Source organism: Lissotriton helveticus, chromosome 1_2, assembly GCF_964261635.1.
Source record: "Lissotriton helveticus chromosome 1_2, aLisHel1.1, whole genome shotgun sequence".
Classification (NCBI taxonomy): domain Eukaryota; kingdom Metazoa; phylum Chordata; class Amphibia; order Caudata; family Salamandridae; genus Lissotriton; species Lissotriton helveticus.
The window spans coordinates 454,025,787-454,043,413 of record NC_136058.1 but is presented as its reverse complement, the minus strand read 5'-3'; the positions used below and the strand labels follow the sequence as shown (position 1 = coordinate 454,043,413).

Sequence of the window (17,627 nt, the reverse complement as noted above, 5' to 3'; positions counted from 1 at the left end):
GATGGAGGGCGATAGATAGATAGATGGAGGGAGTGCGATAGATAGATAGTATGTGGCCGGATGCACCTTCTCCTCCCAGCCAACCCCTCCCTCCCCAACTGCCACACTCAGCCTTTGTGTCCTACGTTTGCCCTAATTTACTCCTGTCCCTGTCCAGTGGCTCCCTTTCCATTTTTAGCATTTTCAATATTCAAGCATCCATTATAACCATGGCTACCTCTTATTCAGGAGTACTGACCCACTCCACCTGAACACAACCAGACCCTTCCTCCTGGAAGAATGAAAGCGATAGAACATCCCAACAAAATCCTCTGTCACAATCCTGCAATAATACATCCGTGCAGCAACAAGCCGCAATAATGAACAATAGTGCAACTTTACCCAGCGAGATCAGCGCTCTGTGAATTTCTTTCATCAGGTTCCCACAAAGTTCCTTCTGCCATTCTTGTAAAAGATTCCAATCATCTTCAGAGAAACAGCCAGAAGCGTCGCGGAATGGAACCTGTGTGTGGAGTAAAAACCATTATTGAACTTAATGTTAACTTCCCACCACATTCTGTCCTCTTCTCTTTTAACCCCTCCCCTGCTGGTGACGGACCCACTCCGTCATCAGCTGCGGTCTCGCTGTGCTGATGACGGAGCGGTTCCGTCACGGCCCGCTTGGCACGCCTGCGCGGATTCCACGCCTGCGCTGAGCGTTCCATTGAGCGGGCGGGGCCGTGACGGAACCGCTCCGTCATGAGCACAGCGCAACCGACGCTGGTGACGGAGCGGTTCCGTCACGAGCACGGGAGCGCCGCGCGGCCACCCCGCCCCCTTAGCCGCCGCAGTGAAGGGGTTAATGAAAGCAAAGATGGGTCACTTAAATCTGTTTCTGAAAGTAAAAGGTGTCATGTGTAAGCTGACAGGGACAGGCGAAGACCACTTTAAACACAAAGAAATAGATGAAATAATACATTTTAAGACTCAGTACATTATTACAAGCGGGTCGTTAGAGGTCAATCCCCTCTCAGGCACCTGTTTGCACAGGGATTGGAGCTATAACCAATGAGGTGTTTATTGCATGCAGTAATTACAGGGTGTGTCAAGGTTTTGCGCCATTAAATTTTGAAGATTAAATCTGCAAGAAATTAATACGGAAAATGGCTTTCTATTTATCTGCTCTTTTCTAGGCCTGGGAACACCCAGGCCTGCAGGGCGCTCTGCCTATGTCCCTAGGGTTTCAAAAACAATTTTACTCAAACATTTTATCCAAAAATATCAATCAATGTCAACAAAGTTTCTGTGTTTCATCTGATTCAAATTGTATTGAAAAACACACATATACCTGATTTGTTAACTCAAACAGTGAATCACTAGTAGTTTAAACTCACTCTAGTTGTTCACAATGATGTACTTTTGCTAAAAAAATACATTGATTTAACAATTTGTAAATTCAAAGTAAACACATTTGAAAATTAAAAAGCCCAATGCATTTCGGGTTCTGAAAAACCCTTCTTCAGGAGGTAATTTTTCCAATTGTTTGGAGGGTGTACAAATTTGATAATCAACCTGCTGGCGGACACTACAAACGATAATAAACATTTGTTGCTTAGTCCATCAAATATTGAGATGCTCGAGCTAAATTACATGCATAAGATAGGATTTGCACTGGAAGGAGAAAATGTGAGAAGGTACTGGTGCCCAAAAGAATTCTTAACAAAGAGACTTCACCGGTGCCTCAACCGTGCTCTTTAATTCAATCCCCTCATGTCATTAAAGCCTTTCCTCACGGCGAGACCAGGTTCTATTTAACACCAAGCGCGCTGCGGGTTTTCCCGCAGCGCGCTGACTTTTTAAAAAACCCGCGGTTCATGACGAGCTCATTGAGCTCGTCATGAGCGTACGAGAGGCGTACCTCATGACGAGCTGTGCTCGTCATGAGCGTCGAAGGGGTTAAGAAAAAACATCTTATGTTGCATATTTCAAAATAAATACCAAAGTCTAAAAAAATACTCACAAACGGAGTGTCTTCAAAAGCGGTTCCTAAACAATAAATGGTAGTGCTTCATTAAAAAAACAGCTAACCTCCAACTCACTCGAAACACGATGTTCACAATTGTGTGTGTTTATGTGGAGTTGCCGATTTTCAAGTGACTGAGCTTGATAAAGCATATTCTGCCGTTATGTTATGTTACAGGTGCCTGTCACAGGTGCCTTGTACATCCGGAAACGGATGTCGTTCTACCAGCCATCTAGGTCACTCAGGTCATCCCCTTTGGCTTTGGCAGTGGTACCAGCGATTTGGCGTGCCCGGTGTGGCAGCCGCTCCTTCAAGCGTCTGGCACCACAGTTGTGGAACACTCTGCCTCTGTCGCTCAGGACAAATGGCAATCTTTTAGCATTTAGGAAGGACCTTAAATCTTGGCTCTTTGTTCAGTAGGTGCTCTGTTTTGTTCCCCACCCATCTGTACCGCCGAGGGTTTTAAGCGCCGGGACACTCCACGGAGTAGCTGAGCGCTATACAAAACTCTCCGTAACATAACATAACATAAAATATTCTGCCGTGCTACATTTAATCGAAACTCTCGTGCCTGATCCAAAATTCCTTGGGATTACGCGTTGCTGAAAGGCAGTGATACGAGTTTTTAGTCAAACTTAACGCGTTGAATAGCGCCATGTATGCTACTTCTTCAAATTGCCCTCCATTGCAACTCACCCGGACGGGTTCCCTCTGAACTCGCGGTAGCTTCCCTGTCCCGTGAAACACACCGGTTCCGCCCGCTGTCACGTGACCATATGAAAACAAGCCGGCGTTTTTCTACACTGCATGCCTTTCAACAAGTGCTTTATTTAAAAAAACTTCGTTAAGCAATACCTTACGTGACCCATAAAACGCAGTGGTTCGGCCCGTTAGTCACATGACCATTAGAAAACAAGCTGACGTATTTATACACATCGTGCTTATCAACAAGTACATTATTCAAAAAAGGAGACTCCGTTTAAAGATTCCTAAACGACTCCTATAACATTGATAAGGGCATATCTCGGTTAATGCAATGCGAGTGACCAAAACAGTGATCATTCGAAACTGAACTGATTTTTAAGGGAGCCTGCTAAATAAACTACCAGTGTTGAGGCTAGCAATAAACAGGAAAATAGGTAGAGTAGATAAAGAAAAAGTGCTAATCCTTTACATTAGTGGTTTATGAGAACATGGTGATGAATATCACTTCTGTATTGCATAAACATGACCAAAACAAGACATATGCAGTGACCTTATATATTGAGCCTTCATATATGAACGGTTAGAGAAAACACAACATTTCATATTGGTCATTAAAGCCTCCTGGGCTGAAGGTTTCTCTATGTGACAGCGAGGTTTGGTCATCTTTACCCAGGATATCATCTTCCTATACTACATCTTCATCTACCTTCTCTAAAATGGTGATTCTGATCTGCGGGATGGTATGCAACGCCTGTGTCCAGTGTGTTACTAAGCTTGACGTTAGATTCTTATTGCGAATGGTAGTCTTGTGCTCTATTATACGAGCTTTACTTTCCTGGCTGTCCTCCCGACATAAACTAATCCACATGGACAACGAATTGCATAGATTACGCCTGTTGTATTGCAATCAGACGCATGCTTAAGTCTTATGTCTTGTATTGTTTTTGGATGTGTGAATACATTCCCTGGTATTACATTACGGTACTGGCCGCAATAGTAGTATTTACGCACCCCTTTATATGTTGTGCTAGGAGCGCTGTGTCTACTTTTAAGCATTTCTCTTAAATGTTTTGGGCGATTAAGGGCACATAGTGGCATTCCGAGCAAAGATGCCATGAAAGTCCGGTTCCTGTGCGATGATCTCCCATCTATTTCTGATAATCCGTTTAATGCCAGCTGCCTGAGCAGACTGCTTCTAGGCACATACCATGCCTTTAGTGGGTGACTTCATCGATTTTAGCAATAAAGAGGTTTACATGTTATTTATTGTATGTGCACAAGTTTGCATGGGGGAATCACAGGGGGGGGGTCACGGGATCACAGGGGGGGTCACGGGGGGATCACAGGGGGGGGTCACGGGGGGAACACTGGGGGGTCACGGGGGTATCACTGGGGGGGTCACAGGGGGATCACTGGGGGGTCACGGGGGATCACTAGGGGTCACGGGGGGATCACGGGGGGGTCACGGGGGGGATCACTGGGGGGTCACAGGGGTATCACTGGGGGGTCACAGGGGTATCACTGGGGGTCACGGGGGATCACAGGGGGGGTCACAGGGGGGAACACTGGGGGAACACTGGGGGGTCACGGGGGTACCACTGGGGGGGTCACAGGGGGATCACGGGGGGGATCACTGGGGGGGATCACTGGGGGGGATCACTGGGGGGGTCACAGGGGGTCGTCACGGGGGGTTCACGGGGTGGATCACAGGGGGGGTCACGGGGCGGATCACAGGGGGGGTCACGGGGGATCACTAGGGGTCACGGGGGGATCACGGGGGGGGTCACGGGGGGGATCACTGGGGGGTCACAGGGGTATCACTGGGGGGTCACAGGGGTATCACTGGGGGTCACGGGGGATCACAGGGGGGTCACAGGGGGGAACACTGGGGGGTCACGGGGGTACCACTGGGGGGGTCACAGGGGGATCACGGGGGGGATCACTGGGGGGGGATCACTGGGGGGGATCACTGGGGGGGTCACAGGGGGTCGTCACGGGGGGTTCACGGGGTGGATCACAGGGGGGGTCACGGGGCGGATCACAGGGGGGGTCACGGGGCGGATCACAGGGGGGGTCACGGGGCGGATCACAGGGGGGTCACGGGGGATCACTGGGGGGTCACAGGGGGGATCACTGGGGGGGGTCACTGGGGGGGTCACTGGGGGGGTCACTGGGGGGGATCACGGGGGGGGGTCACTGCACCTGGTGAAGAATACAACATTGAGGAGGAGAGGAGAGCTGGGGGCCCTGGGGGGGCGGGGGGGTCAGGACTCGATACATGAGGAGTCTTTGAAGTGGGGGGGGTCCCTCCACCTGCAGTGACCCGGCGGGGGGGGGGGTGAGTTGTTTGGCCCCCCCAGCTCTGCCCCCGGGCCCCGCCCTCGGCACTCACCTCCATGGGCCTCGGGGGGGCTCCTCCGTGCTCCGGGGGGGGGGGGCGGGGGGGCTGTCACGGCGCAGAGAGACCCGGAACCCCGTCGCTCCTGAGCGCGGCTCCGGTCCGACTGCGCATGCGCAAGAAACAAGTGACGCCTTGTGCTACTGCGCATACACGGAAGCGAGGGAAAGATACTACTGCGCATGCGCGGGGAAGGTGACAGATTTCTGCCTGGGAGCCAGAGAAAAGTGACGTGTTATACGCATGACTTTCTCCCACTGCGCATGCCCACAAAAAGTGACGCCTTGTACTACTGCGCATACGCGGAAGAGGCGCGAGACATACTATTGCGCACGCGCGGAAAAGGTTGTTTCTGCCTATGTGCCTGAGAAAAGTGACGTATTATACGAATGCGCGGAAGAAAGGTGACTTTCTCCCACTGCGCACGCACCGAAGAGTGAATACTACACTGCTGCGCATGCGCGCGAGAGAAATCCTCCGAGTTGCAGCCCGCATGACAGGAGAAGGGTTTCCTTTTCCGGGTCAGCGGCGGCAGAGACAGCAGCAGTAGTGGCGATGACATCACTTCCGGCCTCTGCAGAAGAGGGACGGCCAATGTATAGATACCTTCCTCTACAGATCCCATCTCTGCCCCCCCCTACGGCCCCCAGGGGGAGGAGAGAGCCTGGAGACGTCTGCACCGGTCTCTGCTCAGGTAGGAGATTGTCATCACCTTCTGCTGTGTTTGTAGAAATAGATGAACATTCCCAGCGCTCCTGCCAGGGGTCTCACTGTGTGACCTTTGTCTTTTTAGTGTCATCATGTGACTCCTGATCCCATCAGTTGTGTCTCTGCCCTCACACCCCCTGCCCCCACTGCTGTGACCTGTGCCTCCTCCTCCAGGTCTGCCCCACCCCCCCTCAACAGCCACATTCATCCTCCAGTACATAGGGGTGTCCCAGGGACTCCCTACTCTGGGGGGCATTGGACAGCTCCACCCTGAGTCTGGCCGAGAGGGCTCTCCTGGGCTGACCTGATGCTGCTGCTTCATCTCCCGTCTCTGGCCTGTTGCTGCCCTGAGGAGCTCCTGGTGTCTGAGCTTCTAGGCGCTTGATACAAGTTTACAGGGCTGATCCAAGCATCCCAGCTGTGCAGGGTGAGCCTCTATCACAAAGCTGCTGTCTCAAGAGTGTCAATAAATGTCCGGGGTCCTATTGAAAAAGCAGAAGGAGGCATGAGTAGGCATTGGGAGGAAGCAGTCCTGCCAAGTATCACGCATCAGGCGTGACACTAACGGATTTCAGTGTGGTGTTCCCGCATCACCGCACTGAAATGCATTGTCATGAATTTTTACCACTGACCTGATAGCCCTGAAACGGGCTGCCTTAGCCTACGCCAGGTGCTAGCGCTATTAGGTATAGGCAAATCAAATTAACCTGCATGCAAAATCATGCCAAAGTCCTGCTTTTCAAGTGAAAGAGAAACTTATATAAAACTTTTTGACTTTCACATAGTTTAAGACTTTTTTGAGAGGAACACACAAAGACCAAGCATCCTGTGCTGACCCCAAGAGCTCTGAGTGATCCCCAGGACGCTAACTGAGGGAGCTCCATGGCTGTAACTGAGGAAGCTCCAGAGGCCTAACTGAGGGAGCTCCAGGGCTGTAACAGTGGTAGCTCCAGAGCCCTAACCGAAGGTGCTCCACAGCCACTACTGAGGGAGCTCCAGGGCCCTAACTGTGCATTTTTGCATTAAAAAACACACTTCACATTAGACAGGTTGGGACTAAGGAACCAGGCGGACAAAAAAAAGAATGTAGGAAAGGAAGGGAAATGTTTCTGCAGCCTTAGAACGAATGGTGAAACCGTACATTTTGTGATCATATGTATGTTTCAGTAGGGAAGTGAACTAATATTACATGTTTGGGCGCACAATGTTTTTATTGCTTGGTCTTTGTGTATTCCTCTCAAAAAAGTCTTAAACTATGTGAAAGTCAAAAAGTTTTATATAAGTTTCTCTTTGAAAAGCAGGACTTTGGCATGATTTTGTATGCAGATTAGTTTGATTTGCCTATACCTAATAGCGCTAGCACCTGGCGTAGGCTAAGGCAGCCCGTTTCAGCGCTATCAGGTCAGTGGTAAAAATGCATGATAATGCATTTCAGTGCGGTGATGCGGGAACACCACACTGAAATGTGTTAGTGTCACGCCTGATGCGTGATACTTGGCAGGACTGCTTCCTCCCAATGCCACTGGAAAGGCAGGATTTTACTTTCTGGGTCTGCTTACCATTCTCCAGACTCCCGTCACAGGTCGACTGGACCTTTTTATCTGCCATAGAATGAATTAGGCAATCTAGTCACAATTAATAAATCCAATTCTAAAGATTCCCATCTGCTTTCCCCCAAGAACCACTGACTAAGGACTGAGTTTGAAGGTTTATTACATAACCAAAAACAACTGAAGGTACAAACACCTCAGCAAGAGGTTCAGAAGATAAACAGGCACTAGTACAAACATAATCCTACGGAAAAGTCTCAAGCGACTGATGAATAATACGAGAATCAATTCCAGAATCATCAGACTGAACAGAATTGCTATAACCTGTGATCTGGTATTCATTGAGAAAAGCATAAATTCAGATTAATCTGTCCCTACACTATACTGGGTGACATCCCTACTCAGCAATAGCCCAATCCTAACAAAAGGTGTCAGCAGTGGAGTCTTCCAAAGAAGTTCGCCCACATTTTCTTAGGAGCCTAAGAGGCTCCTTGCTACAACTAAGCTCCTTGACCATACAACCGCTCTCTCTAGCTCCTCAGCCCATCTGCCCTGCCTCCACCCTCGGGGTGCTGTCCCTAATACGAAACCCCCCAATGTGAATGACACGCCTTCAGGTACGCCCCTCTTGAAGGTGTTAGCTTTCAGAATTTTCCACTATGGCACTTGTCCATCCTTGTCCGTGCAGACGTCCTTGGGTCCCAGACTCTTCATCCTTTCAAGTTGCTTCTATGAATTCCTGGTCTACTCCTCCATGTCTGAGTCTAACATTTCTAACACTCATACACAATGGGCCCTTCTACTCTACAGTCTACTTGGAGGTGCACCTGCAAAGAAATACACGCAAATAGGCTCACAGTCTAATAATGTTGCAACATTTTCTAAAAGCCTCTTTTATAAAGCATTTCTACGGTTAAATGTTAAGCAAGACATTTTCGAACAGACCTGCACCATTTCTATGAACTAGGCCTCTGCTTGATTTATAGGCCCCATCTCTTACATGAGCAATCCCTTGGTTCACTAGGCCTCCAACCTTATGCATTTTCTATTTTTAAGCTAGTTATCGAGTATAAAAGACACAGTTATACATTTCAATAAAGCAGATCTATATGCACAATAGTGCTCGTTTAAACACACATCTCATTAGTGAAAGATTTAATTTCAACGACATCTCTATGTTAAACAGCAAGTGTGGATTCGCAATTCATAACATTGGCTCTTCACGTTTTCTGATACCAATTACCCTAGTCCTCTATCCCACATTGCATCTAAACATGATTAAAAGTCCTCTATATATATATAGCAATTGTTTGTGAGCCATTGACGTGATGATTAATTAGCAGCCCAGGAAGAAGGAGCCTTAGCTCTGAAACGCGTCGGCGAAATATGCTAATCCGAGGGTGTGAGAAGTTGGCCTGATAGGTGATGTTTCCAATTCTGGAACCACCTATTATCAGACCAAACAATCCCTTATGGTGTCTGGTTGTAAGTCAACCTTATTAGACAAGCTATCCTAGGGGTAGCATGGACTAAGCAGCCTAAAGGCTTAACTTAAGAGGTCTTGTTAAGCGAGCTGTTTTACCACATACAATCCTGTAATATCAAATGAAAGGACACCACACAAGTATATATTATCAAAATATATGTATTTATTACTAAAAACAATCCCCAGTATTCTTTATGAATAAAGGGGCACAAGCGTTAAATCAAAAGCACTGTTTAAACATACAAAGTTGCACAATTATGGATGAGGGCAGGGGGCCACTCAAACCATATACTAAACAAGTGGTATAAGAGATGCCACTCGAGCAGTGGTTAGGCCTAGGGCCTAGGGAATCGCTGGGAGCAGTCAGGACAAGCAATGCTGAAGTCGGGAATGGCCCTCGGGATTCGGGAGCAGTGCGGAAAGCGCACGCATGCACCAATGTTAACCAATGGTGCGTAAAAAGTGTAAAGTTAGAGTTTAAGGACACTTCCGCTGAACCTAGAGGAACAAAACTTAACACACAGACCCTAGAGATGTGCACCAGTGTGGGAACACCGGCGGAGCAAAGTTACCTCACCCACAGGAAGTGGGTGCACAGGGTCGAAGTGGCGTCGGGTTTTGACACGCAGGCTCTTGGTGCTTGAAGCTGAAAGGGCTGCAGGCGGGTTGAAGATGAAGTGTCCGGTGGAGTCCAAGGGTGGACTCAAGTCGAAGGGTACCTGAAAGCAGAGGGGACAGAGTCTGGGTCACTCAGCAGTGACCAGGGTGGAACCAGGACGGAACCAGGCAATGTCGGGCGCAATCAGGTGGTCGTCGAGGAGCTTCTTTCCGCTGTCACGTGGGCTCTGGGGAATCTGCGACGTCCAGGAGCAGGTCACGATCTGTCCCACGCAGGCTCTCACCGTCGGCGCTGTCGGCTTCAAGTTTGGAGCAAACAACACTTGGCAAGAGCAATCCACGCGGAACCGGGAGATTGCTTCTCACTCGAACCAGGAAGGTCAGAGTGGGGGCTCCTTTTCAGGGGAGCTGGTGTGGATCTGGAGCAACCAGATTCACGAGTCTTTTTTGTAGTTTCGTCGGCACAGGGACCACTAGCCGGCTGGCAAGTGACCGGGCCAACGCGTTGAGCCAAATGGAGCAGAAGGGCCCCACGCAGCACTCGTCGAGTGTGGAGGGCTGAACTTCGGCTCAGGAGTAGCTCAGGGTGGGGGCTTCTCAAACCCCGGTGCACAGCTTCGAGGGTCACTCGTGGGCTGCACGGTCAGCGTCTCGTGGTCAATTCAAGATGGCGTGCCCCACGCTTCCGGTCGCCTCCACGGGTCTCAGCTCTGCAGGGACTGTGGATCGGGCTGTTGGAAGGCAGGCAAGCTTGATCTCGTCGATCTCAGTCGCTCGAGTTCCGGCGGGAACTGCAACCAAGTAGACGTCGAGGGCTGGATGGTGCCTGCTGCTGCAGGGTGGTCACTCCTTGACCACAAGGGAGATTCTTCGGGCTTCCACGTTGAGATGGAGGTCCAAGGGTCCAGAGTTTCGTTTCTAATGTTTCTTCCAGGAAATCTGATGTGCATTGGCACTGCTCCCACTCTTATTCCAATCTGGGGGGCGTGATTACCTGCTAGGTCCCCCCCTATGGGTGGGACCCAGGAAGTGGGTGGATACACCCCCTTCCTTTGATCCAGGCCGCCCTGGCACGAGGGCTGGAGTGCCCCAGAACCGGTTTGGCCGGATTATGCAAGGGGCAGCCTTGTGCGCCCCAGGCAGTGTCTGGTTTCTTTCAAACCTCCCTGCTACAATCCACTATCTCCTGTCTGGAGGGCGGTGACATCCTCCTGTGACAGGAAACCCTTTGTCCAGGCCCCATTTGGTCGAGTTTCGGTCAACTGCAGGGGTCCAAACATTTGTCTGTGGCAGAGGCATCCATTTTGTGGATCTTAAGGTCTTTGGAGAAATTAACCGCATTTAAGCAAAGCAACATGTCCTACCCCTCTAGAGGGGTGGAATGCTATCCCCGTCGCCAGAACTGGCGAGGGGATAGTATCCCAAATCGTATGACACCTTACACGACATGTTTTGATAAAGCCAAACCAAAGTTGCTATATAACCGCGAGGATTATAAGGCACTTAAGAGTATATGGTATGGCCTTATCCTGAAACAGCTTAGGGAGTTGTTCCCGACAGCTGCAGACAGGCTCAGCTCATGCTAGAGCTCCATCTCACATGAAACCACGCACTCTGCCGCCAGGATTGATGAGGCCTTCCATAGGAGTGGCTCACAGGTTAATATGTGTCCAGATATAGGTTTAGATATAGGTATACTATATCTAAGCAAGGGGTGATTACACCACCTTACCCCAGCTGAGTGATCAGCCAGTTGTGTCAATTTAAGAACCAGCCAGGGGTGGCAAAAGATATGCTGCAGCCCCTGGTAGGCCTTGGTGGCCCCTATGCCCTGGGCACCTATAGTGCATTATACAGGGGCTGACAAGGAGTCCATTTCCAATTGTGGTATGTACCTAGGGTACATGGAATCCATTTTACAGAGAGAGCAGATGGCCTGGGGCCCTGATTAGCAGGGAACCAGGTCAACTAAGTCAAAAAACCAGCTAAACACAGGCAAAAATTCGGGGTAACCATAGTCAGGTAGCCACCTTCCTACAGAGGGGCATAAAGACAAGCTGCATCCTAAAGCTGGCTAGCAAGAGAACTGTGTGTGCCTTCTCAAAGCTTCAGGGCACTTTGTAGTACATAAATCAACGCGGCAGCCTGGCCGTGTAGAAGAGCACCATCGTGAAGGAAACGAGGCTGAGGACCTGAACTATTCAGAACTGGTACAGCGCAGCGCTCTATATGCGTAATGAACTTGCCTTAAATGCCCCGAAATCCTACTAAGGACATGTAATTGCTTTTAATTTTTTAACATCACATCAAACTTACTAAAGGACAACTGTTTCTGCTCACAAAAGGCACTGCGTGTTCCATCATGCATTTCAACTTGTTTGCGCTTTGCAACGCCCACTGGGGGCTTTCAATGAAATAAAAAATGCCGGAAATTGTTTGTGAGCCATTGACGTGATGACTAATTAGCAGCCCAGGAAGAAGGAGCCTTAGCTCTGAAACGCGTCGGCGAAATATGCTAATCCGAGGGGCATAAAGACAAGCTGCATCCTAAAGCTGGCTAGCAAGAGAACTGTGTGTGCCTTCTCAAAGCTTCAGGGCACTTTGTAGTACATATATATATATATATATATATATATATATATATATATATATATATATATATATATATATATATATATATATATATATATATGGGTGCTGACTACTTGTACATATGATGCACCCCTACAAATTTCACAGTAAATGGCGCTCTCTCAGTACCCCCCTTTGATGACCCGTGTCATCACCACCCTTACACCATCCTCAGGGTAAGAACCAAACTAAACAGAGCTTGTGGCCACTTTCCCTCGCGTGAGCATCTTCAACGCTCTCAGGCTGCGGTATTGACTGTCTTGCAGCCTCTCCATTCGCATCTCTTGCACTCTCATCGATCTCGCCAGTCTAGTTGACCTATACCACTTGTACATCCGCACTAAACCCCACAATGCAATCACACATGCCACTGCTATGATGAGGGGTTTCAATACAAACCCAAGGAAACTTCTCCCTAAGTTTGCAAACCAGTTTCCAACCTTTCCAAATCCCTTGCCAACCGTCTCCCACGCATTCTCTTGAGTCAAATCCTCAATTTCATAATGGATTGCAGTAATGTTGCTTATATATTTCTCCAGATCTTTAGAGTTGTCTGGAATATAAGTGCAACATTCCTGAACCTTCAAACGTTTACAGACTCCTCCCTCTTTCGCTAGGATGACGTCTAGAGCAAGACGGTTCTGTAAAACCATTGTCCTGATCGACAACATCTCCCCCTCAACCAACACTAATGACTTAGCTGTATTCATTGACAATTCGTCCACCACAGTTGCCAACCGCCGTATCTTTATGTCATTCAAAATGACTCCCAACATAGGTATCGCTGCTCCAAACACATCTCCCACAATTGCTCCAGCACTTTCCCCTCGCTTTACCCTCTTCGGCTGCCCTCCCTCTAAAAGAGCAAAATCCTCAGTATGGTAAATTTTGGGAAAAATAATCGCTAGATAGCATGTTCCATACCACTTCTCTGGCAATCTCACATACGCATTCTTTCCGCAGACAAAATACACAGTAGGGATCACCTGCACCACGCTCTTCAAGAAATCTTTCGTGAAAGTGTGTTCACATGTAGTATGACCCACATACACGTTTTCATAATAAGTCTGTGGTCTGTGAATGCACAACTTCCCTTTCTGTACCGCATCTAGAGCTATTGGACCATAACTCCCACTTGATCTGTGCTGCTTCTCTTCTTCCGTCCAATCTACTTTGCCTTGCCCTGATTCTCGCAACTGTTTTTGCTTCGTGTACCTATCTTCCACTTGCTCAATGAACTTCTTCTCTGTCACAGATAATAAGCATGTCAAATTGTGTCGGTGTGCATACGGGGTGTCTAGCTCTTGTGTGGGGATGAAAAAATATCCAAGTCTGTCCTCTGACTTATAATAATCCCACTTATTCAAGTGCTTATAAGCAGGGACTTCTGGTAAAACAGCATCATAATTCGAAAAGAAATATTCAAAATGATTTCGCCCATAAAATATGCTAAGCAGCAAACTACATGAAATTCCATATGTCAATGGAAGGTGATGGTATCTAATACCCTCATCTACTGAAGCTGGCAGTTGCATACACACATAACAGTCCTTCGCATCCATCGCATCAATGTATTCATACAACAGCTTTGCATACGCATTCTGTCCATAATTTCCTTTAGACAGATCTGCATGCAACCTACGACTTTCTGCAGCCAGCAAAGCCTTCTCTGCTCTTGCTATGTCTTCTTTCTGGCTAGATGTGGTAGGTGTCGGTGTCCCCTCAATCTTCACTACTTGTTCGTGTGGTGCAAGATAAGAAACTAGAACTACTACAACTATAAGGAGTATCACTCCTCCTAAAAGGGTGCCTACTAAGCACTTAGCTCTACGATTCGGGTTTCCAGGCGCCATGGTCTCAGCACAGAGTAGTACGTTCTCGGAAATCAGCCAAAGTCTCTTTCTTTGTTATTTGAGTCTCGAACCACGCCTGAAAGCAGAAATCCCCATTTCAGTTCTTCTTTTTCTTCAACATCAGACAACCCTAACCCTTCTCCGTCCTCTGTGGAAAGTCCCTAAATTTCTTCTTCTTCCACTCGGCTCTAGGTTAGTTCAACAGCTATTTACAAAAGTCTTTAATAATCAATGATGATACTTGCTCCGATTGCCTGCAACACATAGTCTAAAAGTTCCATGCGGAGCACAACCGCGTCATAAGATGGTATATCAGGACCAAATGTAGGAAATATCAGTCTATCCAGGAGTAAATCACATATCGAGCTTAGGAGAGGGGGATTAGGAATAGTGAGTGTCAGTACGCCTTCTATTTCAAGTCCAGGTACCAACAGTATCACTTCCAACTTAACGTTTGGGATCGTACTGGTCACAGCCACTGACCTCACCCTCCCGGACCTCAGTACACCTGGCATTTGTAAAAGGGTAGGTCCACTCAGGAGTGGCATATCTTCGACAAGGTACTCTCACCCTCCTTGATCTTCTCGGACCCCTTTGCTCTGATTCTTGATCTCCCTCTTCCGGATCTGATTCTTCGGACACAGGGGCAAGATCTCTTTCGGAAGCCAATCTCACATTCATTCGTCTCCGTCTCTCGGGCCAATGAGCCTTTGCACTTCTTGCTCTTCTGCTTCTCGTTTGCACACCCTGTTCGTTCCCTCCGTCAGCTTCTTCTGCGCTCAGATCACCTTCGTCGCCACTTCCCCCTTCTGAAGCAGACTCAGTGTCACTGTTGTTGTGGTCACTTTCTGCTCCTTCAGGAGAGTCACCAACTTCCACCGGCACCCCCACAGCTTGACTCGTCTCCCCTTCTGGATCTTCTTCTTCGTCAGGACTTCCCTCTACTTGGGTAGCTGTTCCTTCCAAGGGTGCTGGGACTCGGCGGGTGTGAGAAGCATGGATCCAATTTGGTAATCCACCACACTTCACAGCAGTGTTTGTCACCAAAATAACTTGGAAAGGTCCTCTCCAGCGCACATCCAGGCAGCTCTTCCTGACGTGCTTCCGCACCAGGACCCAGTCACCCGGGCACAGGTCGTGACAAAGGTCGCTAGAAGCCGGGATTTCAGCAGCCTGCACCTGAAGAGACACAGAACGGATGACATCAGAAAGTCCCCTGCAGTAATCAAGATTCAGGTCATCTGTGATATTCAACAAGGCAGTTGTAGGAATAGATGGCAGTCTCATAGCCCTCCTCATCAGTACTTCATGAGGTGAGAGCCCTGTCCTCCTGTCTGGTGTACTACGCATACTCATTAGTACCAACGGCAATGCATCGGGCCACTTCAGGGATGTGGATGAGCACACTTTTGCCATTCGGGCTTTGAGAGTTCCGTTTATTTGCTCCACTATGCCAGACGCCTCTGGACGGTAGCTACAATGCAGTCTCTGGTCAATGTTCAATGCAGAGCAGAGCATCTTCACAACTTCGCTGTTAAAATGCCTCCCTCTGTCCGATTCCAATGAGGTCGGAACCCCGAATCGTGGCACCAACTCCCTCAACAACAGTTTTGCTACCGTGAGTGTGTCGCACCTGCGAGTGGGGTATGCCTCAACCCATCTAGAGAACACACACACAATCACCAAGACATACCTGAGGCGGTTGCACCTCGGCATCTCAATGAAATCCAGTTGCATCCTATAGAAAGGTCCACCGGACCTCCCAATGTGACTCAATGTAACTGGTGTTCTTTTCCCAACATTCATCTGTTGACATGTTACACATCTCTGACATACTGCTTCCGCAGCCTGTCTAAATTTCGGATTGTACCACGTTTGCCTGAACACACGCATCATCGCATCTCTTCCCAGGTGCACGGGACCATGTATCTGTCGGGCCATCGAACTCACCAGCTCGTTCGGCAACACAGCTCTTCCATCAGCCGAAACCCACATGTCCAAGTCTCCCTTGACACAACCAGCCAATTCCCACACTCTTTTCTCATAATCTGACGCCTGTCCCTGCATGCTCTTCAATTCTTCCCAGGTGTCAGCCACCTCAAGCATCATGCTTAACTCGGTTCTTTCCTTTGGCCCTTCGACTGTTTGTTCAGTAAAGGAGTATCCTTGCTCTGCACAGTAACGTGCGACTTCATCAGCATAGCGATTCCCCATGGACACAAAATCAGTACCTTTGGTGTGGGCTGTGCATTTTACCACAGCTATCTCTGCTGGACCTTGCAAAGCCTCCAGCAGTAACCTGATAAATTCTCCATTCCTGATTGGGGAACCCGATGATGTCATGTAACCCCTTTGAGACCACAATTGCCCGAAGTCATGAACCACCCCAAATCCATATTGACTGTCAGTGAATATGGTGATCCGAATCCCGTTGGCTGCCAGACAGGCACGCGTCAACGCAATTATCTCAGCCACCTGCGTGGAGTGTACTCCTTCCAGGCAGGCTGCTTCAATTATTCCAGAGATAGTACAGACAGCAAACGCTGCTCTCAACTGACCAGTATTGTCCCTTACACATGAGCTATCAACAAAGTAAATTTCATCAGGGTCCGCCAATGGCTCATCAACAATATCCGGTCTAGGTTTGGTGCATAGTTCAGTCACATCAAGACAATCATGGTCTTCCCAATCATCATCTAAAGCATTTGGTAATGGCAACAAGGTAGCAGGATTCAAGACCGAGCACCTCCTGAGAGTCACATTCTCCGCAGCAAGTATAACCTGCTCGTAGCGTGTGAGCCTATTGTTAGTCAAGTGCTGCGTCTTGGTCCTGGTCATCAACAATTCCACTGAGTGGGGTACATGTACTGTCAGTGGATATCCCATTACAATGCTTTCACACCTTTCAATGCTGACACCTGTTGCAGCAACGGATTTGAGACATCCGGGCAACGCTGCGGCTACTGGATCTAAGGTAGCCGAAAAGTAAGCAACTGGCCTACGGACTCCTCCATGATCTTGCACTAGGACTGCCAAAGCACACCCCTCTCTCTCACAGCAGAACAATGCAAATGATTTGGTGTAATCGGGCATTCCCAGAGCCGGAGCACGACACAAGTCCTCTCGCAACTCAAGAAAAGCCATCATACAATCTGTGTCCCATGGTACCGGATCACTCACGTCCTTGTGCGTCAGTTTCTGCAATGGTTTCGCTTTCAGGGAAAAGTTGGCAATCCATTGTCGGCAATAGCCAACCATGCCTAGGAACATTCTAACCTCTCTTTGAGTCGAGGGCACTGTCATTTTCATGATTGCCTCAATCCTGTCAGGCGACACTTTTCTCTTTCCCTTCTCTATTCGGTGACCCAGATACTGCACTTCAGACAGGCAGTACTGTAACTTGTTGGGGGATACTTTGTGTCCATTTTCTGCCAAATGGTTCAGCAAGGCAATGATGTCAATCCTACAAGCATCTTCGGTGTCTGACGCAACAAGGAGGTCGTCTATGTACTGTACGAGAACGGAGTTCTGCGGCAGTACCAGACTCTCAAGATTCCTTTTCAGCAACTGATTAAAGATCGATGGGCTCTCTGTATACCCTTGAGGGATACGGCACCATGTTAAGACGCGGTTCTCTATTTTGAACGCAAAAAGAAATTGGCTCTCCTCATGCAAT

At 48.7% G+C, this 17,627-nt stretch overlaps 2 protein-coding genes across 3 annotated transcripts in view; one reads left to right on the top strand and one right to left on the bottom strand.

Moving 5' to 3' along the window:
• The window catches only part of LOC144807715 (uncharacterized), a 210,416-nt gene extending 205,201 nt beyond the window's left edge, over positions 1–5,215 (bottom strand). The window contains exons 1-2 of the mRNA XM_078673372.1: positions 5,100–5,215; positions 382–502 (exon numbers count right to left, since the gene is read on the bottom strand). Of these exons, the coding sequence (XP_078529498.1) occupies positions 382–502; positions 5,100–5,105 (127 nt within the window). The 5' untranslated portion in view covers positions 5,106–5,215. The remainder of the gene's footprint in view (positions 1–381; positions 503–5,099) is intronic.
• A 453-nt stretch (positions 5,216–5,668) lies between these two features.
• Positions 5,669–17,627, top strand: part of LOC144808024 (uncharacterized) — a 102,228-nt gene continuing 90,269 nt past the window's right edge. Inside the window, exon 1 of one of the 2 annotated variants that reach the window (XM_078673587.1) lies at positions 5,669–5,799. The gene's annotated coding sequence lies outside the window, so the exon portion shown is untranslated. The remainder of the gene's footprint in view (positions 5,800–17,627) is intronic. The other variant, XM_078673588.1, reaches the window with a different exon arrangement.